Source organism: Athene noctua, chromosome 13 (assembly GCF_965140245.1).
Source record: "Athene noctua chromosome 13, bAthNoc1.hap1.1, whole genome shotgun sequence".
NCBI classification, from domain to species: Eukaryota; Metazoa; Chordata; class Aves; order Strigiformes; family Strigidae; genus Athene; species Athene noctua.
In genome coordinates this window covers 22,275,263-22,299,455 of record NC_134049.1, presented here as the reverse complement: position 1 = coordinate 22,299,455, position 24,193 = coordinate 22,275,263, and the positions used below count along the sequence as shown (strand labels likewise).

The 24,193-nt window shown below is 44.6% G+C and overlaps 1 protein-coding gene across 9 annotated transcripts in view; it reads left to right on the top strand.

The window, feature by feature from the left end:
• The window catches only part of NEO1 (neogenin 1), a 209,984-nt gene extending 192,728 nt beyond the window's left edge, over nucleotides 1-17,256 (top strand). For 6 of the 9 annotated variants that reach the window (XM_074917699.1, XM_074917697.1, XM_074917696.1 and 3 more), the window contains 8 exons: nucleotides 464-532; nucleotides 1,368-1,515; nucleotides 3,320-3,558; nucleotides 4,246-4,338; nucleotides 9,701-9,859; nucleotides 11,201-11,455; nucleotides 11,793-11,929; nucleotides 14,394-17,256. In XM_074917699.1, the coding sequence (XP_074773800.1) occupies nucleotides 464-532; nucleotides 1,368-1,515; nucleotides 3,320-3,558; nucleotides 4,246-4,338; nucleotides 9,701-9,859; nucleotides 11,201-11,455; nucleotides 11,793-11,929; nucleotides 14,394-14,477 (1,184 nt within the window). In that variant the 3' untranslated portion in view covers nucleotides 14,478-17,256. Of the gene's footprint in view, nucleotides 1-463; nucleotides 533-1,367; nucleotides 1,516-3,319; nucleotides 3,559-4,245; nucleotides 4,339-9,700; nucleotides 9,860-11,200; nucleotides 11,456-11,792; nucleotides 11,934-14,393 lie in introns of all 9 variants that reach the window. The other 3 variants (XM_074917702.1, XM_074917701.1, XM_074917698.1) reach the window with 2 other exon arrangements.
• Nucleotides 17,257-24,193: the final 6,937 nt, after the last annotated feature.

The window sequence follows — 24,193 nt, the reverse complement described above, 5'->3', positions numbered from 1 at the left end:
GCGGGGACTGAATATTATGTTTACTGTGATTTTGATCCTCCACGGTCTTCCACACTTACTGTAATTAGGTTTTAGGAAAAGAAACCTGTATAATTACTGTTTCAAGGTGATTAACTGTCTGTACAAGTGTGGCAAAGCCATTTGCTTCAATATATACCTGTGTATTACTCCAAATAATTTTTATATTTTTTAAAATGAATACTAGTAGAGGCTCTTAAGCTTACTTAGGAAAATAGTAACACAGGAAAAAAAATTATTAAATAGCTCTTCTGAAGAAGCAGTTCTCTTCTTGGAGAAATACAGTTGCTGTTCAAAGTCAAATCATGTTGTACAGGAGAGAAAAGGAGAGAAAAAAAAATGCTCACAGTGGTTCAGAGAATTTCTGAAAGAGCTACCTTAAAAATGCTAAAGTGTGTGTTATGTGTGTATGTATATAAAATTAGAACATATCCAACCTTTTCAGCTTCAGGATCTGCAGGGAAAGGAAGCCGCCCAGTGGACATAGGACCAGATTACAAACCTCCACTTGGTGGTAAGTCTTGTTTTAAAGCTTTTCAATTTGAGTGCAGTGTCTTGGTGTTTCACCAAGTGATGCTATATCCTACTGAAAATACTTACTACATCTGTTCCAGTAACTTTCTCTCCATGATGATAGTTGTTCCCACTTAAGAAATTGTATCATACTTCTGTCATAGTGTTCTTGCCTAATGCGTGGGGTATATGGAAAAAATACCATTGCATGCATTTACATTTCAGTCTTGATAAGCAGATCTTGTTCCCAGTTCAGTTTTAAATGGCTGCTATAGGGCACAAGTGTAAAATTAATTCCGTAAGAACATATTAGGAGGGAAAAAAAAATAATCCTAACTCCTTCTGCTTATTAGCACTGTGCATTGCGGAAGCCTTGCCCTAAGCTAACACTCATTACTGTTACATAAAATGTGTTTCTTTTAGAGGAAAGTGACCACTGTAGACTACTGATACTGATTCATCTGATTATTGGGTCCAAGGGGATGCCTGTAGTGCTTTAGTTTTAGCAAGGTCCCAGGTTAACTCTCCTTAGACTCTTAAACTATTGAATTTTTTAATGATAACTATTTGAGTAGGGTGAAAATAAATTTTTATAGACTGTTAGTTGGAAATGGATCTATAAAGCATCTTACAGATTTAACAATTGTACAGAAACACAATTGGCAAATAACAAAAATCTAAGCAAGCACTTCCCTTGAAATCCTGGCAGACAAACCATCTTTCTCATTCGGCTAATTTGTGTGAGTCTGGAAGTCTTTGATGGGCACTGCTTGCTTTTGATGGGGATTTTTTCTATGTAATAAATAACACATTTCTCCCATCTCAAACTCTTTCAGGCAGTAACAGCCCCCATGGAAGTCCTACTTCTCCCTTGGACAGCAACATGCTCCTTGTAATCATAGTGTCTGTTGGAGTGATCACCATTGTGATAGTGGTGATAGTCGCTGTCTTCTGCACCCGTCGTACAACTTCTCACCAAAAAAAGTAAGATGTCTGGGTGGCACCTTGCCCTGTCCTAACAGTCTTACATAATTCTGTTATTTAATCTTTTCTTTATGATGCTTTAGAGTTTATTACTTCTGAGTCTTGCAGGCTGTAAAGTTCTGCTCTGACAGCAGATCAGTAATGCAGTTTGAGTTCTTGTGTTCAGAAGATAACATGCATCAATACACCTATCATGCATGTGATGACGATGATGATGTTCTGTTTTTCCTAATCAGTGTTTCAGAGTTTACAAACAAACCATCAAGAGTTTACAAGCAAACTGGGGCAGTGCTTTCGTGTATACCTACACTTGCCCCTCTCTGAGGCAAATTATTTAATATACTATTTTCAAGCTCAAGCCAATACATCTCGTTAGAGCTGTGAGAGCTCAACAGCTCAGGCAGATTCTCACTTCTGTTCTTAGCATGTGCTTCACTGTGTGGAGTGGGTTTATAAGCTGTGCATGATAATATACAATTTTTAGATAGAATACTGGAGTGCAATCTGAGTCTGGTGCAGGATTGCTTAGAAGAGTGCTCCAAAATCCAAAATATAGGTGTGCATCTGAATTCTTTGCTCACTTAGAGCATCTGGATTAAGACTACAGCAGCGATGCTTTCGTTTGTAGGCTTCTGAAGGTTGTTTCTTCATGTTCTTTGAAAGAACTGAACAGAGCCGAAAGCCTTTTTTTACATTTGAACAGACTGTTATGCAAAATAGTTTTAAGAAAGTGATTAAAAGCCAGAGTTAGAAGATAATCTCCACTTGCTCTGCTGAAGCTGAACCATTCTACAAAAATGCAAGTTCTTCAGGAGAGGAGAGCAAGGATGTATGAGCAATGGTCTAACAACTGGGGGATATGCTTGGGAGAGGGCAAAATCCATGGGCCTGTGCCCAAGAGAGTTGTTTTGAAAGAGCAGAATTAACCCTTTGAAATCTTGCCTTTGTTTTCCCAGTTTCTAAATGCCACCTCTCTTACCTGCAGCAGCCCACAACCAGTGAATAACCTTCTGACCTGTTTTACTCGTTCAGCTGCAGTGCTCAAAGCAGGGTGCCGGGAGCACGTCTGGCTGCAAATCACCTACACAAGAGGCTCTGTTCACTGATATTTTCAAAATTGTATTTATTCATATCTTATCACTTTCTAGGAAGCGTGCTACCCAGAAGGGACACCTTCCTCCATCATTGCCAGGGTCCAAAGAGAGGGGTGTGTGTGGAGGACAGTGCCGAAACTCTACATTTTACTTCTCAAAAATTCCATCATGTCAAACATCTGCCTCACAATCAGTTTGCTGCTGCTCATTGGTGATGAAAAAGCACATCAGTTAGATGTGTCTAACCTGAGCAGTGGTAAAATGAATGTTCTTGTCATTAATCTTTAGAGTTAACAATCCTATAGGGATAATTGGCTATTTGCACACTCCTTCTACAGCTGTTGTTTGAGGTTGTTTGTAAGCCCTGGAGTACAGACACAGCATGATGTACGTACACTTCACGTTTAGAATATTCTCTTAATAACCATAAGTACTGGAAACTTAATTTTTGTTAATGAAAGCTTAGACTGTAGAGCACAGTTCTGCAGCATGTGGTAGCATTTGAGACAAATTTCATGGCATCGGAGCTGCAGAATACGCTTTGAGATGTCAGATGTGCTTATATGTAGAATTCAAAGCTTCCTGCTCCGTGGGTAGTTTTTGCTCAGCTGGATACAAGATCTAAAGGAAATCTCAGTGCAAATTTGCCTTTTTCAACAAGTGAAAGGAAGCCTGCATCTAAGAACATTTCATTTGTTTTCATTCCCAAGGAAACGAGCTGCCTGCAAATCAGTGAATGGGTCCCATAAGTACAAAGGAACCTCCAAAGATGTCAAACCTCCTGACCTTTGGATCCATCATGAAAGGCTGGAGCTAAAACCCATTGATAAATCTCCAGATCCCAATCCAATCATGACAGATACCCCAATCCCTCGCAACTCCCAAGACATCACCCCAGTTGATAATTCCATGGACAGCAATATCCATCAAAGACGGAATTCCTACAGAGGTGAGGTTTCAATGGGTACTTTGACCCTGATGTTTAAAATGAAATACACTTTATTGTATCTGGTGAGATCACTTTATTGTCATTCAGTTATCCTTATCTTTTTTGTTGTTCTTTTCCAAGTAGTGAATTGGTTTTGTGCCTAGTTTATAAGACTCTCTGAAAAGGGTGGATCACATGTTGTAGTGAGAAAATGTGTGCCCAAGAGTTAAATCATGACTTTCCCTTGGCAAATACTGGTTAGTCATCAGAAGATTATCTAGCAAGTGTTTCATACTAAACTGCTGAGAGACATGTGCTCTTTCAGCAGTCAAACACACAATCAGGTATGGTGCTTTAACCAGCTACTGCTCAGCTCTTTTCACTTGGTGAGTGGTTAACTTGTTAATCCAGCATCTCTACACCACACACGTGACTCACTGTGCTGCCACTCATTGCCCAGAGCTGCACTGCCAGAAGTTGTGTTTGCATTATGGCCTGGAGAGTTTCTCCAGTGCCCAATAATCTTTACCCTAACTGTCCTCTTTTCTCCTTTCTAGCAAAGGATGAAAGAGCTTTTTTATCAATTATGAGTCACAGAACTGCTTACAAACAGGACAGCCCAGAAATAGAGAAGGATTGAAATCATCTGGTACAGTATCACAGAAACCTTGCTGCGATGGCAAATAACCTTCAGTATTTTTCCTTCAGGGCATGAGTCAGAGGATAGCATGTCCACACTGGCAGGAAGAAGGGGAATGAGGCCCAAGATGATGATGCCTTTTGATTCTCAACCACCTCAGCGTAAGTCGACAGCCCACCTACCACCTGGTGTGAAATTGGGAGCACCCAAACAACCCGTGTTGATACTGTATGCACACACCCTCACATACTGCTCTCCTACTTACTCCTCCTAAGTAATTCTGTCATATCTGTCATGGGAACAGTTCAAAGGCAGCATCCTGAATCCCTTATCCTGAAGGCAGAGTTAGATCAAGTTAAAAGGAGAGAAACTGAATAGCTGTATTTGAGTGAGCAAGAGGCATGCTGCAGAAGTGGGAAGAGTTAGGAATGTGTCTAACAGTCTGTCTGTCCCAGTCTCCAGCAGCGGCAACTGCAGGTGCTTTTTAGGGAGAGCCTACGAGCCTGGCTGCTTTTTATAGTCCACTCCCATTGTGCTCTGCCAGTAGCCAGCTGTTATGTAGGAATTGTGGAGAGCTGGTAAATCTCTGTCAAGTGGTTCTCCTCGGTTAGTTTTCTCCTCCCCAGACCAAACAGTCGTGGCTTTTTTAGCCTACCCTCATGAGGCAGGTGTTCCACCTCTTTATCACTTTACTTGCCATTCTCAGAACCTTCTTTAATTTTACTACATGCTTCTTGAGATTCACAGAGGCCAGAGCTGCACATAGTACCACCAGGGTCGTACAGAGCAAGAAACAGTCCTCTGCCTTGTTCTCAATACCCTCCTTGCTGCATGAGATACTACATTCTGTTGGCTTTTTTGGCTGCCATTGCATATTGAGCTAATGATACCAGAGATATGACAACCATGTCTCCAGAAACTCTTTGCTGAATTGTAACTACCAGTTCCAAGCTCAGCATCACAGAAGTACTGTTTGGATTATTGTGTATTACTGTACATTGAAGCGATGATAAACTTCACCTGCCATCTCTTTACCCACTTGCTCAGTCTTGTGAGGCCCTTCTGGACTTTCTTGCCATCAGAATAGCATTTAACTACCCTGGAGACCTTAATATTATTGACAAACTTGAAGATTTCTCTGATGGCTTCCATGTCTGGGTCACTGAGAAAGATAATTGATGGAAACCAGTCCCAGCACTGATACCTGGGGAATCTCCTTACTCTCATCTGTCTTGAAAATTGATCATCAAGCCTTGCCCTTGGCTTTGTATCTGTAACCAGCTTTCTGTCCATAAAAGAGCTTTCCCTCAGCAGCAACTTAGTGTTTTACCTTTGGAATGGAGTCTTGTCAGAGCCTCTTTGAAAATTTAGCTCTGTTATATTGGCTGGTTCCCTTTATTGACATATTTATCTTGAAACAGAGGTTCTTGACCAGCTGCAGCTTGCAGTCCACCCTCCTGCAGCAAACCAAACTCGTTATGGATTTATGCTAAAATGTGATAGTGGCTCAGGAGCAGCTTCAGGAATGACTCAGCTGCTTTCCAGTGGGAATTAGATAGCTGGGGCAACAGATCACCTCACATCTCAGGGCAGGACATCCCCACTTGCGAGCTGTTCCCTAATTCACTGAGCAGAAGAAAAGGCTCTGAAGGAGTAACACTGCTCATCTTTTGGAAAAGATATCAAAAACCTGCAAAATATGTACAGCAGCTTTACTTTACGATGTGTCTATTATACAAATTCATTAGAACGTGGGTAGACCACTGAATCGGGCGGAGGTTTTGCAAGTCTGGCAGAGCAGACTCTGAAACGAGGAGGATGTCTGGCTTGTTACCTCCTCATCAGTTAATGAATTGAGCAAAAGTGCTGAACTGAACTTTTGTTGCGACAGTAGAAATATATTTTAATTATTATTATGAAATATAATATTTTAAGAATTTAAACAATGTATCTAGTTTTCAAGTTATGACTCTGAGATGGAACAGGACTTGGCTAAACCTCTGAACTAGACTGAAACCCTGACTTGAGCACACAAGTAAAAAGCACAGAAGTTAACATGCAGTGACAGAACTGGGAGGCAAAATTATACAGTGCTTATCTGGTCTGAGCTTTAGACTTCCCTGAGCACTGTGGCCAAGTAATTGCTACTACAATCTCTTGTGTTTTATGGGATGATTTCAGGCCAGTCCATTACATTGCAACTTTCTAACTTTAACTTTTTGCTTTATTTACCTGAAGTGCTTGGTTTTCTTGGCCTCTGCATTCTTTTTCAAGTGTCCTGATGACCTGATCAGCTGACTTTGTGAATTTCTGACTATTTCCTTGTTTTACAACCTTTTTACAAGAGTAGTATCTTTTTTCTTGGTTTTAAAATAAGTAATCTGGCACTCCTTGTTTTATCCCAGGTTTTCATGTATGAGGAAGGAGTGGAGGATGCAGTTTTACACTAATAATATTTACTCTAATTAGTTTGTCTGCTGTCAAATGTGGGTGTCTGACAGTGGACATTGTGGCTGTTGGGCTCTGATGTCCTGTCCCATGCCAGGTGCTAGAACATGATGAATTTCAGACTTGTGTGACCCCATAGCAAATTCAGACTGCATTAAGTCTTACCTTGCACTCTTCTAGGTGGGTGTTTTTTTTCCTCTAAATGGGATGCAGCATTAGAGGTATGTAGTGTAAGGTAAACTCGTGTAGGAGCCTGTGCTGAAGTGTGCTGAGTGCTCCACAGAAACAGCGTAGCAAAGTACCCTCATACCGTGGCGTTCAGTGAGAAAGATACACGGTCAGTCCCACACAGGATGAAAAGCTCTACAGTTGACACCAGTGATACAGTGGTGATACACATTTGAGGGAGGTAGTATATTCCGGTTCTACCTTTTGATTGTATTCAAGCTGATGTGCTAATGCTGGCAGATGTAGTTGTGGATATGATTTTTCCTTGCAGCTCTAAACCCAGCTGTGACATCCCTTTTTGATACCAGTCCTGCTGTGTTTGCTTGAGAGGCCTGTCTGTTTCCCCCACTTTATTAGATACTGCCTTGCCCAGAAAGAACCAACCGGAGACAGACACAGCTGGCTCGGTGGGACAGGTTAGCATCCTGCACTAAATGTCAGGAAGGATATGTAAGGTCTTCTGGTGCCTTAGGGCTTGAGATTGGTATTGTGACTTTGACTTTTTATCCTGTTTGCAAAAGCTCCAAGGGCTTCCAGCTGTAGGTTTCTATTTTATAGTAAGTGGACACATTAATGTAATGTCTTTAGATACATTTTTGCAAAAGCTACACAGAAAACTGACACTGGTAGGTGAGGCCCTTTCTCTGAAAGCAGTACAGAGGGCAGGACCACTTAGTGTGCTGCAGTCTGTGCCTGCAGATACCTTCCTAGAATTTCCCCACAGCCCTGTAGCATTCAAATGTAGTTATTAACCTCTTAAATACTAAATTAGGATAACTTCATATGTGCCATTTTAGTGGAATTTACAATAATAGTGTGTGCCTAGTTAGTTCTTTTTTGACAACTGGAATACAAAAACTCTGAACAGCTATTAGGAAGCAAAGGACTGTTTCTTTCCTAATGCACCACATTTCTCTTTACCCAGTTCTTCATCTGAACTTTTCCTTGAAATTAAACAGTGCATGATGATCTTCGTGAAGAGCTGCTGGCATGACGTACTGCTTTTAGACTGTAAAGCTATATGTGGTTTAGGTCTGATAGCCCAGCAAAACCCCAGCAGTTTAAGCTGGATGGCTAGGTGGCAGGGTAAACGTTCTGGGGACGTGGCTTTTCACTGGATCAGGTTTTACCCCCTTGCTGACTGGATTCTGCTTTGCAAGTGATTCAAAGCCACTATGATTTTGTGTTCTTCTCGTCTCTAAGCTTTTAGGAAATGTCTTGAGAGGTGTAGTATATGTGAACGATTTTTTATTGTGGTTGCAAAAGCATATAGGCAGTCTTTTACACTAATGTGCATTATGCTTGATAGTGATTGAGATGCTTGCTGAAACACAGGTGTAGACCAGTGGTTTCTATAAATAGAAGTAGTTTAAATGTTTATGCCTGTAAAATTTTATACCTTAAAATCTTTGCCTCCTACCTTGCTGACACATAAGAGAACTCCTGGTGTCTCCGATGACTGTTGCCTCTGCCCAGATTTCTGATTGCCAAGCCTTTGTTGTTATTCCTCCATTTGCCAGTTCCCTGCAAGACAAAGTGGCATTTTAATCTTGCTTGAAGCTCTTAGTGAGAATATCTGACTTTGCACATCCCCTTGACAGCTATCTCACAGGGCTTAAATCTAGAACCTGCTGATTGCTCAGTATTAGACTTTAGTTACTCTTCATTTACAAGAGGCTGATAGTGACACTAGCTTTCTGTTGACATAACTCAATGGGAGACCAAAATTGTTTATTAGCAATAGCTGAAAGGCTCTTGGTATATTGCCTCCACTGATCAATTCACATATCCTGCTGACAGGCTGTTTTCCAGGAAATTAGGAAGTCAGAGGGTTCAGATTCCTTTAGTCAGCCTCTGAGGTCAAACCACATGCATCAATGCAAGAAGTCTTAATTGAACTCACCATTACAATGATGGATTTCTGCATCATGTCATTCCTAGAAAGTAACTTTCACATGCAGCACATCTGGAGAATTGCCAGAAAAGGTTCAAAAGAAAATAACCAACCACAAACTTTTTTCTTCTTTATGATGTTAGTGGTAGCATTTCTCTCCTGTTTTTTGTGTTGAGACTCTTTCTTTTGGATGATTTTAAGCAATCCAGTATTTTATTCTGCCATAAGAACTAAATTCTGCACACACCTTTCCTGTCAGCTGGCGAGTTGTGAGTTTGTTGTGCTGTCACCACAAAAGGGTGAGGGCAAAGGATGATTTATGTTAAGTATAACATTTATGTATCTCAAACAGGAAAAAGAATAAAGCAAGATAAAAAAAGAGGGGAAAAACAGGCTTTTGGTTTGAGTGTGCCAGAGCAGAGCTTTACTAAGTCTGCACAGAAGGAATGAATGGAGCCTTTGGTCTCTTGTCCTACTGTTATCATTGGTCTTGCATTATTTAATTAACCAAAGATGCCCTGTTTGGTGAAAATGTTGAGAAATCTAACGACAGCCAGAAATTATTTTGGAATTCGAGCTTATGTGTCTCCTGTATCAGGTCTGACATTTATAGCACAGCCTGAAGTACATGGAAGTTCTAAAGGGAGCTGAACTTTGTTTTTCTCAAGGGTAACAGAAAATTCTTGACAGATACAGCCAAGAGAGATGTGCTTTCTGCACAGGAAAATGGAGAGCTCTGCTTCTTCTGGGGGTCTTGTGTCTTGGCACGGAGGAAGCTAAAGTGCTGAAGCAGAGTTGGAAATTTGGTATTGAAACACATCATCTTGGTGGTGTTGTAAACCTGCTCCCCCATTCAGTGGCTTTGTGGGAGAAGGGAGGGATATGGTGCATTTCAGTACATGTGCATGCTTGTGTGTAAGTTAAGCATTTTTCTGTCTTGTGTTCATTCACAGCTGTGATTAGTGCTCATCCCATCCATTCACTCGATAACCCTCACCATCATTTCCACTCCGGCAGCCTCGCTTCTCCAACTCGCAGCTATCTCCATCACCAGGTCAGCCCGTGGCCGATTGGCACATCCATGTCCCATTCAGACAGGGCCAATTCCACAGGTGAGCTATAAACAATCAGGTAGATTGTGCTTGTAAAGGAACAATGAGTGAAACGTGGAAATCAGAGCCTGAAACTTAACTTGGTCAGTCTCCATTGGGGTGTTCCATGAGAGGCAGAGCGGTGGGTTTAAGTACAGACAAAATCCTTGATAGGTTAAGTTTTTTGTAAACAGTTTCCTATGTAGATCAGATATCGAACCTCAAGATATGTGATGATGTCCTTGGAAAAGGAGGCTTAATGTTTTATATACAACTTCAAATAGGAAGATTCCTTATTCTAAAGGCACCAGCCCTGGACTCTGAAACATTTAGATTAAATCTAATCTGAGCTACTTAATATGATAATTTCTTTCCTAATTAGTTGTATTCAAAACAGCGAGGACAAAATTCTAGACTTTGCTACTGAGAGATGACATTAGTTAATCTTCCTGAAGCACATGGAAAACTGGTGACTGCAGCATTTTCAGGCTTGAAGCACAATCGTTTGCAATAGTTTTTGTAATGTCTCCAGTGTTCTGAAAAATTCTGAAGCAACAGTATTGCTAAATTGCATGTAGGTGACATCTTGTAGTGAATTCTGAGCTTCTCTAGTTTAAGGTCTACGTTTTAATTAAGGTGCCACAGCCAACAGTGCTGTTTCCCTATGAAAACAATTTGTGAGGCTGCAAGTGTACAGGCAGTTGGTATGTTAGAGGCAGAGGTTTCTCTTGCTCTGTTTATCCTGCTGACAGTTCTCACAATCCACATCTTTTCCTGCATGTGGTCTCTGAGTAGGATTACAATGCCCTAAATTCAAGGTACCATCTCATTGTTCTCCTGGGTCAGGGTGGAGCCTGCTGCAAACACATGAAGCCTCTGATTTCATTTTAGCTTGCAGTAAGCAAAGAGTTTTCAAGTCCATCTCAAACAAAAAAAAATTGGCTCCTCTGCGTGCACTGCAGTGATGTATGCTTAATCTATACCTATTTAAGAATGCCAATACTGTGAAACGCTCAAGGGTAAAACGAGAACGAAGATTTGTGTTCCATGGTGTTTATCTGAGGTCTTGTGACATGTAGCTGTTTCAGTGCAGACTCTTGATTTGGCATTATGCCTGTGGAATCATTCAGTTCTCAAGCTTACTTTGTTATCAAACAGCCATTGCCATCACCTTAAAACAGGACAGTTGCACAGAATTGGTGTTATTTGCTACACAGGTAGTTAGTCTGTGAATTCACTTCTTGGCTTATAACAGTGATCTTGGAAAAGGTGCTTGCAATCACTACTGGTTTGTTTCCATCTGACCAGAGAACATTTCTATTAAAGAAGATAAACTTTGGGGGTTTTTTTGATCTGTTGTAGAATCTGTTCGAAACACACCTAGCACGGACACCATGCCAGCCTCCTCGTCTCAGACGTGTGCTGACCACCAGGATCCTGAAAGCACCCCAGGGGCTTACCTGGCTAATGCCCCAGAGGAGGACTCTGCTCAGAACCTCCCGACGGCGCACGTCCGTCCTTCCCACCCGCTGAAGAGCTTCGCGGTGCCGGCGGTTCCACCCCCCGGCTCCACCTACGACCCGGCACTGCCCAGCACGCCGCTGCTGACTCAGCAAGGTGAGCGGGGAAGGGTGGCAAGGCACACCTGGGAAAAAAGAGGAAAAGGAGATTTTTAAGAAGAAAATGAGAGAAGCTCCTTAAGGGGTGGGGGGTAGAGTTAGGCATCAAAGCAAATATGTCAGAGGCTGGAGCCAGTTTTGTTGGTATAATTTTCAAGGCTCTTTTCTCTTACTTACATAGATAAGCTAGACAAAAATTCAAATTCAGCACGCTGTAATTTGAAGTGTTCATTTTCCTCTACTAGAATCCTTTTTCTTCTCCTACTTTCAAGAGCTTCTGAATAGGCAAAAGAACTAATCAACTGAGCCATAACTATATAACAATTTATTTTAAGCTTCTAACCATCCAGTTCACTCGGTGAAGACTGCGTCAATTGGGACTTTAGGAAGAACCCGGCCTCCTATGCCAGTGGTAGTTCCCAGTGCCCCTGACGTGCAGGAGACCACCAGGATGCTGGAGGACTCAGAAAGCGTAGGTACTCTTACACTGCCAGTGCCTTGCTTCGGCAGTGCTTATCAAAGTGTGGTGAATCTCTTTATAGGATACCTGTAAACTTCTTTAGTAACGTCTGCACCGAGACTTTCAAAGGCAGAGGGTAATGAGGCTTCTGACTTCCACCAAGTGCCATTCCCTGTTAACCCACATAAAAAATGTAGTGCAAATACCTTCTACACAAGGCAGTAAGTTCAGAGAATAAGCACTTAAACTGCAAGTACAAGTAATGATGCTTTCTAAATCTGAAAATTACTTAAGAGCATACCTTCATTCCTAATTACACAAGACTATAAACAGATGCAGTGCTTCCACCTATTCCAGTCCCACCACAAAGCCCACTCAGTCAAAAACTGAAACCCCTTCCACAGCATGTTGGCTGAACCAAGGCTGTTAGCTGACAGAGAGTAACATTCTCCGAGATTTCCGTTCTCCACTCATGCTCAGTGCTTCTGGTTTCTGCTAGCCTACCACAATGGCAAGAGGAGGAGAGGTAAAGACAGATACCATCGATAGTGCTAGTCATGTCTTTACAGTACGTAGTGCCTAACAGGGCTTAGGTTTATGACTTGGGCTTCTATACACAGGCTTCCGTATGGGAGCTGTAGAAGAGCCCTGCACATCTGTGTTTTGCCTGCTTATCTCCATGTAAAGAGCATCTCTGTTCGCAGAGCTAAGGCCTCCAACAGGGCCATTTGCTCTTCTATACAGCTTAAGATGTTGTGTTCATGCTCTCTTTGAGATGTCATTTATTTCTGTCTGTTTTGCAAGCATACTGTGCCTGGATCCTATTAAATTCATGCAGCTGCAGCTTCCTGTGCTGCTGCAGAGCATCCAAAGTGTCATTGCAAATGGAAAATGTAGCATTAATGCCAAAATGTTTAAAGCCATCATCCCTAATATGTTTTTAGATACTCATAGGAAAGTCAGAACACTTCAGGGAAAAACACAACCAACTGTTGGGCTTCTTTGGAAACAGCTTTTAAGAAGTGAGGATGTCTTGGGCATCAGGCACTGGAAGAGCTGTTTTCCTTTCAGATCGCAAGCCAAGAAGTTATTGTATTAGCCATTGTATTACTGCTACAGTATGAATGATTTTTTCTTTTTTTTGCTTGTTTCCTTATTGTCATTTCCTTTTGTCACCCTCTTGATTTTATTTCTGTATGCACTGGTCCAGAAACTGTATGTTTGCTTGATTTGGTGCACTTCTGCCCTTCTGCCAAGTTGTCCCTCCCACTTTTTGTTGTTGGTACCAAAAATATACTCATTAGTTTGTTCATCAACAAATTTATCATATTTAAATATACTAATTTCTTCATTAATAAATTAGTACAGCATAAAGTCACTACAGCACACTAAGTACTCGTTAAATTATGAGGGTTAGGTAGTGATTTGAATAGATTCAGCTTTTTTATGAGAGCCTGGAGGAATGAGTCTCAGTACTTCCAGCTTGCTGCTCTTTAACATTGTCAGCAGTCAGCAGATAATGCGTTGGACAGAGATGACTTTTCTGGTACAATCTAGATTTCTGGGTAAACTGGAAGGTGCCTGCTGCATTCATTTCTATTTAAATGAAAGAAAAGGTTTGTGTCTAGAAGCAAAGAAGTGAGATCCCGGTTGAGCGTTCCACTCTGGGAAGGACTTCAGTTTTATGGTATGCAGTCAGCTGAGCAGCAGATTTAATGTTAAATGCTAGCCAGACGGTCTGATAATGGACCTTAAATATATAGAGCAGAAACTATCAAACAGGAGTTCTGTGGCTTCTAATCTGGCAGTAGCAGAGCTGGTATTGCAGTACCACGTGCAGCCTGGCTTGCCTTCTGTGAAAATGATGTTGAGAGTGCAGAGAGGGTTTGGAAAATGCTCCAAGGACACAAGGGGTTGAAAATGGCACAGTACTAGGAAAGGCTTGGACAGCTTCATCTCAAAACCTTTTCTAACTAGTTCATGGTATCTATCTATGTACATACCTGCACTGCTAACAGAGTGAGGACAGCTGTTCAGTATAGCTGAAGCTAGACAATTGAGGCTAGAAATGGACTGTGTTTTTAGCAAGCATAATTATTCTCAAAACAGTTTTATTGAAGTGATTCCTTTGACCTTTTTTTCCAATTAAGCAGGGAAGATTTTTCTAAAATATCTACTTTGGTTCAAAGGAAGCTGTTATCTTGAAGCAGGAATTGATACAAGGAAAACAGATAAGATGATCACAGCCTTAAAAATGTGAAACTATGAATCACTATTGCAAAAAGATCTGCACTTAAAATAGAAAGTTGTTTCGAGTTATTAATTCCAGTAACTGTCAGTAAATCTGCTTCTGCTTATTCATGTGTCAGGGTCACAGTCTACACCAGAATCACTGGCCATTTCTTCCCGGTACTACTTCTGTTCTCCTCTAAAAAGAGCGAGTCACCTTGTCAGTAACTCTTTACATCTCCCACAGAATTACGAACCGGATGAGCTGACCAAAGAGATGGCCCACCTGGAAGGACTTATGAAGGACCTTAATGCCATCACTACAGCATGACCACCTTCACCAGGACATGACTCCAAACAATTTCACAAGTCTTGGGACTCAGCCTTGGAACACAAGGAATTGTACAGAGGAAGAAAAGAAAAAAAAAAAGAAAAAAAAAAAAAAGAGGGACAGCACATGAGAACATACACAGAAAGCAAACGAACCAACCAGTGCATTTGTGCTACAGCTGGTGAAAAAGAGATGACCTTTCCTGTCATCGTCCTGCAATGAAGTCATTGCCAAGTTGAATTCCTTTTACCTGCTGAGACCGTGCAGGATGGGACGCATCAGGCTGAAATCTAGCATCCAGACAAAAGGAAGAAAAAAGTGGACTTCACATACTTTTTTTTTTCTGGTCAGGTTTTGTCTCAGTGGTGTGATTGCCCTGCCTTTTCAGTGTTGGACATTCGCATTTATGTACAATTTTATTTGTGTTTTTATTTTATCTTTTTTTATAAAAAGGAAAAAATACTGTAATAAAAAAAAAAAAAAAAAAAGGAGAAACTGTTGTTTTCCACAGCCTAGACTGACATTTGACTGCTTGTTCTATTGTGTATGAAAATTCATTGCCAGCGTGGGTTGTTCTGTTTTGTTTTTTATTCTGCGTATAATTATGTCCCCTTATGGCAGTTAATCCATGGCCTTTTGGGATGCTGCACTGCTATTTGTAAGCTTTTTTATTATTTTTATATTATAATTATTAAAAGCCTGACTTTCTCCTCTCATCACTGTGAGATTACCAGTCTGTTTGAATTGAAATGTAATTTGAAAGGCTTGTTTGTCGCTTTTTGTGCAGTTTCAATATTTTGAGTGGGGAAAAGTAGATGGGGAAGGGGAGGGGATCCAGTGGGAGGTTTCATTATTGTTGTTTTCCTGTCTTTCTACTCGAAAGACTGAAGAAAATGAAAGCATCTTCTGTAACGTCCTTCCTTGTAACTTCAGCATACCGTGTCTCTGGTTACCGAATTAAGTGAGAGTCTCATTTAGAAACATTTTTTTAAAAAAAATTCCTCCTGTAAAGTAGGGTTCCTTATGTTTAGGTGACACTACAGCTTATTTTGGCAACAGTGCTCTGTTTTGTTGTTAAAGTGCAGGTTGAGCACTGGTTCAGCACGGAGAGCTTAGCACAGGCAGCAGCGCACGGCGCTTCTCTGCTGGTGGGGCTTAGGTCTGACCTACCTGGACCTCGCAGAGGCAGAGAACTGTGGACCTCTTCTCATCAGCAACATACCCCGTCACACTTTTGAGAGCACTACACGTCCACAGGATCCTTCAGCAGCAAGTCCAACCCCAGTGCAATTTCTCTATTCCAGGCCATTTAAACAAGAATCCTTCTCTTGAGGATTCTTCAGAGACATAAGCAAGGCAAAAATGTATTTTTTTACACTTTTGAAACCATTTGAAAAGAAAAACAGTATTAGCAACTCAGGTGCTGTTCACATATCTGTCTGGAAAGGAAGGAAAGTTCAAAGGGAATTCCTAAATGAAAGGAAGGAAAAAGGTTTTTTCTTCTCTCCTTGTATGATTGCCTGCCTCTGTCCTGTTCTGTAAGGAGGAATGGCATAAAAAGAAGGTATTTTAGTTAAAAAAAGCTAATATCCAGCTGCCCAACAAACTCGTGCCATTTCACTTTCAAGATGAAAGGAAACTCAAAACTTACTGGTGATTCAGACAGTCTGTTCCTCCCTCGCAGTCGAATCTGTGGCCTGGGTGGTGACAGTGGGGGACACGCTGGTTACGGGCGTTTCAGGGGCAGGGCACTGCTGCTCTAGCCCACAGTGCCTCTGCTGCACGGCTGGACCTCTTGGAACATTAAGAGGAAACTGTAACCTACTTAAATTAAAAAAAAAAAAAAAAAAAACGAAAAACAGCCCAACCCAGACAACACTATCTTTGCTTCATTTATCTTCTTTTATCCATTTGGCTAAAGCTGTGGGCCCATATTCACAGTCCCCGTCACCAAGAGAAGGGCGAGCCAATGAATCATCCTGGGGAGCAGCGGCAGGTTGGGGTGTAGTTTTACTTCCTTTTCCTGGACTCCTTGTGTTGTCATTTCTAGGACATTTGCTGGGTTTATTTATTATTTGAGGGGGAGAGGGCATCAAATTAATTGGAGCACCGTGGGCCACTCAGATAATTGACGTTTGGATTCTTAATACAATTCAGAGCAAAATAAGCTACAGAATAAGTATTTAAATAATAAAATACACACCTCTTGTCGTGAAAGAGAGGGTGTACATTCCTTTGCCTATTTTTTACCTATACCCAAAGAAATACCATCATACATACACAGTATTCTTAGCTGGTGGGTCTTTGTGAATATTACTTATGTATAACACCATGAATGTTAATATTGTCATTGAATTTGGGGAGGGGGAATATTTTTAATGATAAAACAACTGTTCAAAGTTGGTTTTTTAAGGTTAAACTAAAAGAAACATTTATTCAATTCAGTGTACAATCTGTATTGCACTTTTTCACATTTTAATGCTACGTTTTCTTACATATCCTGTGATTTTAAATTTGGAACATTGTGTATCCTTGTAGTGTCATAGTCAAGCTGTTAAGTGACAGCTTCCCTCAGCGACATTTGGGGAAAAAACCAAACCTGTATATTGTTTTATGATTCTCATGTAGAATAATTTTGAGGACTGCTGTAGACGTCTACCCTTCTGTACAATTTTTTTGCTTTTCTGTAGTATTTGCTGTATACTCTATGGTTTTTTAATAACTTCATGTTTATTATTTTGTATTGGACATCCAATACACTTTTTTTAATCCAATCAAATTCTGGTCTGCTTGGAGAGTTTGTTCTCTTTTTAATTATTCCTATATCTTTTTTTTCTTAAGTAGTATGGTGACCAGGTTTGGAGTTTTACTTGCCTCTTCTTTTGTTGTGGTTTGGTAGGTTGTGTCCTCTAGAGAAAGAAGAGGAACTGTTATTCTCCCCTGCCCCATCATTGTGCAGATACTGAGCTCATAATGTCTTCCTGGTTAACTCCCCTCCATCTCAAAGCTCAGTAGCAGAAGTATCACCTTCTAACAAACAAGCATAAGAACAAAGGGTTTCAAATCAGTGAAAGAACATGTAATGGTAAACCTGTAAATCACAGAAAAATAATACTATAATTCTTTGAATATAGCACTTTCTGTGTATAGATTTTAGAGTGCAGTAACTGATATCCTTATTGTTAAGCTCATGCTAAGTCCAGACTCCTCCTTTCGCTACTCGAGACTCCCACTGATCAGCCTGGTCTCTGCAAGCCATCCCCTCCCCAGTTGTGTCCCATGTCCTTGGGACCATCAGCCCATTCCTCATCCTCACCTCCGCAAACAGGACTACAGGCTCCTGCCTTGTTTTACACCCCCTGACGCCCTATTTTGCGAGTCAGATCCTTACATTTACTCCACACTGAGGCCTCAGGTGGGAACTGAGCCCTGAAATTCTCCTGAGGGGATGCCAAGAGCCTGTAGCTGGTCAGGGGCTTCTCATGTGTACGTGTGCGGGAGAGGAGGAATGGGGACCAAAGGCGTTAATCGAGAGTGTCACGAGGCACATCCATGACAGAGACAGGCAGAGTAGATACAGAAGGGAAAAAAACCAAACCAAAACCCCAGACACCCACCACACAAAACGCCCCGCCCTCTACTTACTCACCTCTAGCTTTAAGAGTATTTCTTGCTAAGTTAGCGCTGTGCTGCTACCAGTGGGCAGCGTGGCAGGTCCCGGAGGTGGGCAGCCCCTTTCAGGCTGGTAGAAGTAACAGAAAATACCTGCGGGGAGCTGCCGCCTCCTGCGCCGCCGGGGACACTAGAGGGCAGCGGTGACTCGCCGGTAAATGGAGCTGCGACGCAAACCCAGCGCCCACACCAGTGCGGCATCCACCTAGTAGAGAATAAATTGCGTCTCTTCAGCCTAGGTCAGGGGGACTAACATGAGTGGTGCTGTCTTCTTAGTAGCAGTTCAGTGAAGAACTCAAGCTGCAAGCCATTTTTTTCACTCCTAGCTGTGGTTTTCCTTGGTAGCCCTTTGGCTTCCAACACAGAAGCAAGGGGTTGCCTCGAACACCTTGGATAAATTGGTACAACACTCCCGGGCTTTTTCCTGTTAAGAACAGCCGCCTGTCTTCAGATGAATTGAGACTGGATTTCAGCAAATCACAGTTCGTCTCAAATAAAAGCATTCCTGTAGGGGCTCAACATGATTTAACTAAACCGCCTTTGCCAGAAATGTTAAACCACAACAACTTTTCTGTGGGGCCAGGTCTCCCCTAACCCAGCCTGGCTTCAGCCAGGTTCCACATCACCCTTTACTACACAGGGGTGTGAACACAGAGAGCCCCTGTGACTCTTAAAAGCCAAATGCTGGAGCTGTGGTGTGACTCCTAGAGCCTCACACGGCAGAACTCATGCCTCCAGAAAAGCTTGCCGGCTCTCCAGTCTGACGGACAGCCTGGAAGTCAAGGGTACAGTCATCCAAGCAAGCAGGAGTGCAGAGCTGACAGGGGCAGAGGCAGCAGACAGGGCCAGCGGGGTTGGAAAATGCAAGCCAGCCCTTGGCAGGCACAGTGTAGAAAAGCAGCCATGAGAACATGAGCGTGAGAGTGAAAGGGTGGCAAACTCCCACAGACCCAGAATGTACACCTGCCTTTTCAAAAGGCAGGAAAAGCCTGAATGTGACAGAGTGCCAGAGAAACAAACTGAAATTCAGTGAGGGGGAGCAAAGGAGCATTCAGCCTCCTCCGAGTGCTGCTGGGCCACCTCGCTGTGGGGGAAAGTGTTCTCCACCAGCTGGGGGAGGCTCTGACCAGGGCTCCCTACATACACAGGCAGGGCTGGTAGCAGTTGCACAAGGACAATGACCTATTCCCTGTCCTTTAGTAATTGAGAATCAACTTCTTCCAGTTACTTTCCAATTTCAGCTCCTGTTCCCCAACCTTCTTCCCAAACACACTGTCTTTCCTCTCTGTAGGGACAGGGGCTAAGACAGCTGGTTCCTGTAGGGCTGCAATTTAGAGCAAAGGCTAGTTTTCCTTGGTAATTTCTTCGGAGGCAATTCAGTTCCCAAACCCAGCTGTCTCGGGACATCCCACTCTCGGTCAGCTGCCAAGTGGCTGCTGGCTAGGGCGATCCTGCAGGGTGTTCTGCCCACAGGGTTTGGTCATGGTGGCAGTTTGACCACAGCCCTTTTGTTCGACACACAGACTCACCAGTAACACCACTGCCAGCCTTGGAAACATGACGTAGTGCTGCTCTAGTATCTGCAAATCCACCTGAACCAGACACAGGGTAGCCCTGGTTACAACACCCTGCCACAATCCCATCGCTGCAAAGGCTGGGAGAATTAAATGAGACGTGCTAGAGATGTACCAATAAAGTCATCACACATTAACTTAATCCAAATCAGTAGTACTCACCCTTAGCAGGTGCTGGGCAACAAAACACTGGACTGCTGCAGGCTCTTCTACCTGGAGGCTTTGCCGTGACCCTTTTTCCCTTCTTTCCTTCTATGCTGGCTGCCAGTGCCTCCATCTCCTAGAATTTCATCATTCTGTAACAAGGGTGTGAGGTCTTCTGTCCTGGGCTGCAAACCTGAGGAGAAAAGAAAGAACATCCCCCCATTTGTAACCTCAGTCAGTGTCCCTGGCTGGCAGGGTCTCTGCAGACAGAGCTGGGACGTTTTGGAAAGCCCTGACCTGACCTCAGCCCCCCCTTAGGACCCTGTCACAGGGAGCAGAAGACTGCTGCCATCCCAATGGCATGGCTAACGCAGACACCCACGTCCCATTTTGCAGCAGGACAGAGGGACTGGGGGGGAACCCCCAGCTCTGGGGCCACAGCACCATCTGGGGGGGTTGCAGGGCACAGAGGTTTGTCCCTGGGCTCCCTAGAGCCCCGCTGTGATCAGACAGATGCCCTGTGAGCCCAGGGAGGGATTTCCCTGGTGTAACAAGAAACCAGGGGTGGCTGCGTGCCTGACAACCCCGTCCCAGCCAGCATCCTCCCAGATCCCAGCATCCTTGTACGCAAGGAAAACACCAGACCCCATTTCTCTTCTGTGGGCACCATCACCATGGCAACAGCATCTACTTAATCTGGCCAAGCTCTGCGCTGAGGATGGGGAGGCTGGGGCAGCTTCCTGCCTGCACAGGAGTTTCCCTAGCAGCTGCTGCTGTTTTATGAGGCACACCCCTGGTCCTGCACTGCTCCTATCGATCTCCTCACTGTCTGCAGTGAAGATTTGGAGCCTTGTGACAAAAAAAAACCCAACAAACTGTCATTGGAGAAGGGCACTGAGGTATTAGCAGTGAGCAGCTGCCAGGGAAGCCTTCCCCAGGGGCTCTACACAACTTCCCAGCGCCATCCATAAAACCTCTGCTGGCTCCCCTCAACCTCAAGGGCTGTCCCTGTGTTATGCTGTGCCCCAGGAAAAGCCACCCTGCCAAGCCCAGGGAGCAGGATCCTCAGGATCTCACCCTCGCTTTTTCATCTCCCTGTCTCTGCCTGGCTGCTCTTGCTCCTCTGGAGCAAACCAAAGATTATGGTATTTTTCCATCCTCTTCTGAAGAGGCATGTAGCCCTCACAGCATCCCCATGGCCCAGAGACCAGGCTAGAGGCACAGCTGCATGAGAAGGTGCTTCACAGGGGCTCCCTTGGCTACATTCCCTCCCAAACCTCTACAGCATTTGCTGTCCTCTCTTGACCAGCTCTAGGCACCAGCACAAATAACCAGGGTGGTTCTTCCCAGCCCAACCTGCCTGGGCTCCCCGAGCAGGTACTACCTGGCTTGCAAGCAACTCCCTAGATGCTAGTGCTGCCCTTCCAGGGAGCTCCAGCAGCTAAATGCTGTGATGGGCTCAGCAACATGCAGGGTTACTGAGCTGAGGCCACCTCAGCCCCACACGGGATCAGCCACAGCTGGAAGGGGAAAAAACCCTGCTGGTGCCTGCAGAGTGGGGCCGAGTGTGCAGGGAAGGTGATGGAGCCAAAAGGACAAGGCACCCACAGACACAGGGCTGCCGGCGCTGAGGGGCCAGGGCACAGAGCCCCATTCCCAACACTGCAGCACATGGCACCCTCCAGACCCTTTCACTCCAACCTTGTCCTCAGGGCCACCTCTAAGTGGAGGGCAGCCACAAGCAGGGGGCAGAGTCCCCAGTGGGGATTAGGAGCACAGAGCCAAGGCTCAGCCTTTCCCCCAGAGTTGCTCCCAGCACACCCCAAAAAGCAATCTTCAGATAGTGAACCACCCCAAAATCCCCACCGCCCCTCTTACCTAGCGCAGAGGAGCCTCCTGCTTGCTGTGAGGAGCTGGGCTGAAGCCTGCCCCAGTACCCCACTTTCCCCAGGTATTTTCCATCTCTATCCCCAGGGCCAGGGCCCCTTCCCAGCTGCAGGGCATTAGCCTGAGTGCCCAGCCCCGTCCTGCTCATCACCGTGGGCTGTTCTGGCTACCTGGCTGAGTTCTGATTTGCTGGCCGGCCTAGAAACAGGGAGCTGAGCAACAGTGGAGTTTTCATAGGATTGAGGGCTGGAGTGGGGGACAGCCCTTTCCAACCGGGTTGCTCCAGGCACTGTGGGAGACATGCTATGAGCCATTGAGATCTCAGTCAGCAAGCAAACAACACCATCACCACAAATTACAGATGGATGCTGAGTCCCCAGTGCTTGTGACTCATGGGCTCTCAGAGGATATTTCCAAGTCCCCAAGGCTGGTGTCTGCCTGTTTTCATACTATGTGAACCAAACTCTATAATTTTGGAGACCATTTTACTGCAGGCAGGGAAGAAAACGTGTGTGTGTTGTGTCCATGCACAAGTGCCTCCCGGTGTCCCTGTTCATCCCTGGGGTATCTGCAGCTCCTGTAGGTACCCTCATCATGGCTTTGTGGGATCACACTTGAGCTTTCATGGTAGAGCTGATTAAAAGCTACATGTCAAGCATCTTTCTAGAGTTGAGTATTAAGTATATATTCAGTAACTGTGTCATCAGTTGCCACAGCCTTTCCAGAAGCACAAGACTTACAGTGACATGAAATATCAAGTTGTCCTGGCACTAGATCTTTGCCACAAACTGAGGTGCAAAAGGGGCCTGAGGCACCAGGGACAAGGCTGATGACCCCTCAGGGACACTGTTCCTACCAGACAGTGCAGCCATGAGCTACAGAGGTGGTTCAGGCCAGCAGTGTCCTTCCCCCAGCACAGTGCCCCCCTCCCTCCCCAGGCTGGCCAGGGGTCCTGCGTTCCTGGTCATACATTCAGGCTGCTCCCGGGGAATGAAGCAGAAATGCTTGCAAAGGAGCAGCCCAGAAGCCCTGTTCTCCATCTTTCCTGCCCTGCCAAGACCAAGAAGATCCTCCCAAGCCTGCTAGGCCCTTCTGACTCTGGTGGGTTTGCTCCATCAGAGCCAGGATGCCTGCACCCCATGCCGGGTGGTAGGGGTGAGCCCCCTCCTCCCAGGGCGGTGAGGCAGCTGGGCCAACTGGAGCATCAACAATAGCCAGGAGCAGCTCCCACCTGCAGGCCCCCTGCTCTCTGTCGAGCCACCCCAGGGGACACAGCGGCCCACACAGCGCAGCAGAGCGGCACGTCAGCACGGAGCCTCCGCAGAGAGGAGCTGACAGTGATGGGCACGCACAAGGCCGGAGCTGACAGCATCCTTTGGCCGCAGCAGCAGGCTGCCAGCATGGATGGACTGAGAGCCAGCACCAGGTCAGGGGGGGCAGCTGGCCATGCCCTCCCAGGGGTCACCCCCGCTGGTCCTGCAAGCTGTGTGGGACAGAGCTGGAGGGGGGCAGAGCACGTGTGCTCCCCCGGAGAGGCCGCTGTGAGCTGTGTGGGCGAGCCCCAGCCATTCCCATCACAGCTGAAAAAAAAGTGGATGTACGAAAACATAAAATAAAAGGGAAGAGGGGAATAATGACCCTGAAGAGCTGTCTAATTTGCTGCACAGTCAGGGAGAGCAGCTTCCAGAGAGGGGAAGATGTTCAGACATGTGGCACGGGGAGATGGTGTTAACACCTCCCTGCCCAGCACTGCAGGGCAGCGTTGGGTGGGGTGGGCAGGGCACACACAGCTCAGCTGCCAGCGAGGGGGATTGCTGGGGGAGGTGTCCAGCCCCGTACACAGGATGCCCATGCCAACAAGAGGAAGTCCTACAAAGGGCCCGGCATTTGCTTGGCATTTGCTCTCATTTTAACCTATCAAGCTGTTGTTTCTCTGTTAAAACAAAAGAGCATCTACCTCTTCCGTGAGACTTCAGTCAATGTCTTTTCTAATCAGGTGGCTGCTAAAAGGTGGACTTGAGCAGAACAGTCACTGCTGGTGATGAGGGTCAGCTGGTAGCTAGAGGCTGAAAGGCAGCTGTTCACAATGCCTTCTTAAAAGGAAATCAATCTACTTTCCTGCAACTGTAAGTGGCAGGACCAAGTTAGGATTTTCTTCCCTTAATTTGCCAATAGTAGATAGCATCATATTCAGCTCCATTAAAACCAGAGCCTAAAGTCAAAGTGGGGCTTAGGCACAGACTCTGTGCTGGAATTAGTGAGACAAAATGTCTGATGCCTCTGCAAGTAACATGACAAAACCAATGTGCATATATTCGTTGTTAAAATTCATCCCCTTTTTCTCAACAGGGAGAAAGCGGGCGGTGGGGGATTTGTCCGAAGACACCTTGCCAATGCAGCCCGCAGTGCCCTTGGGGCAGGGCCAGGGACACTGGCACT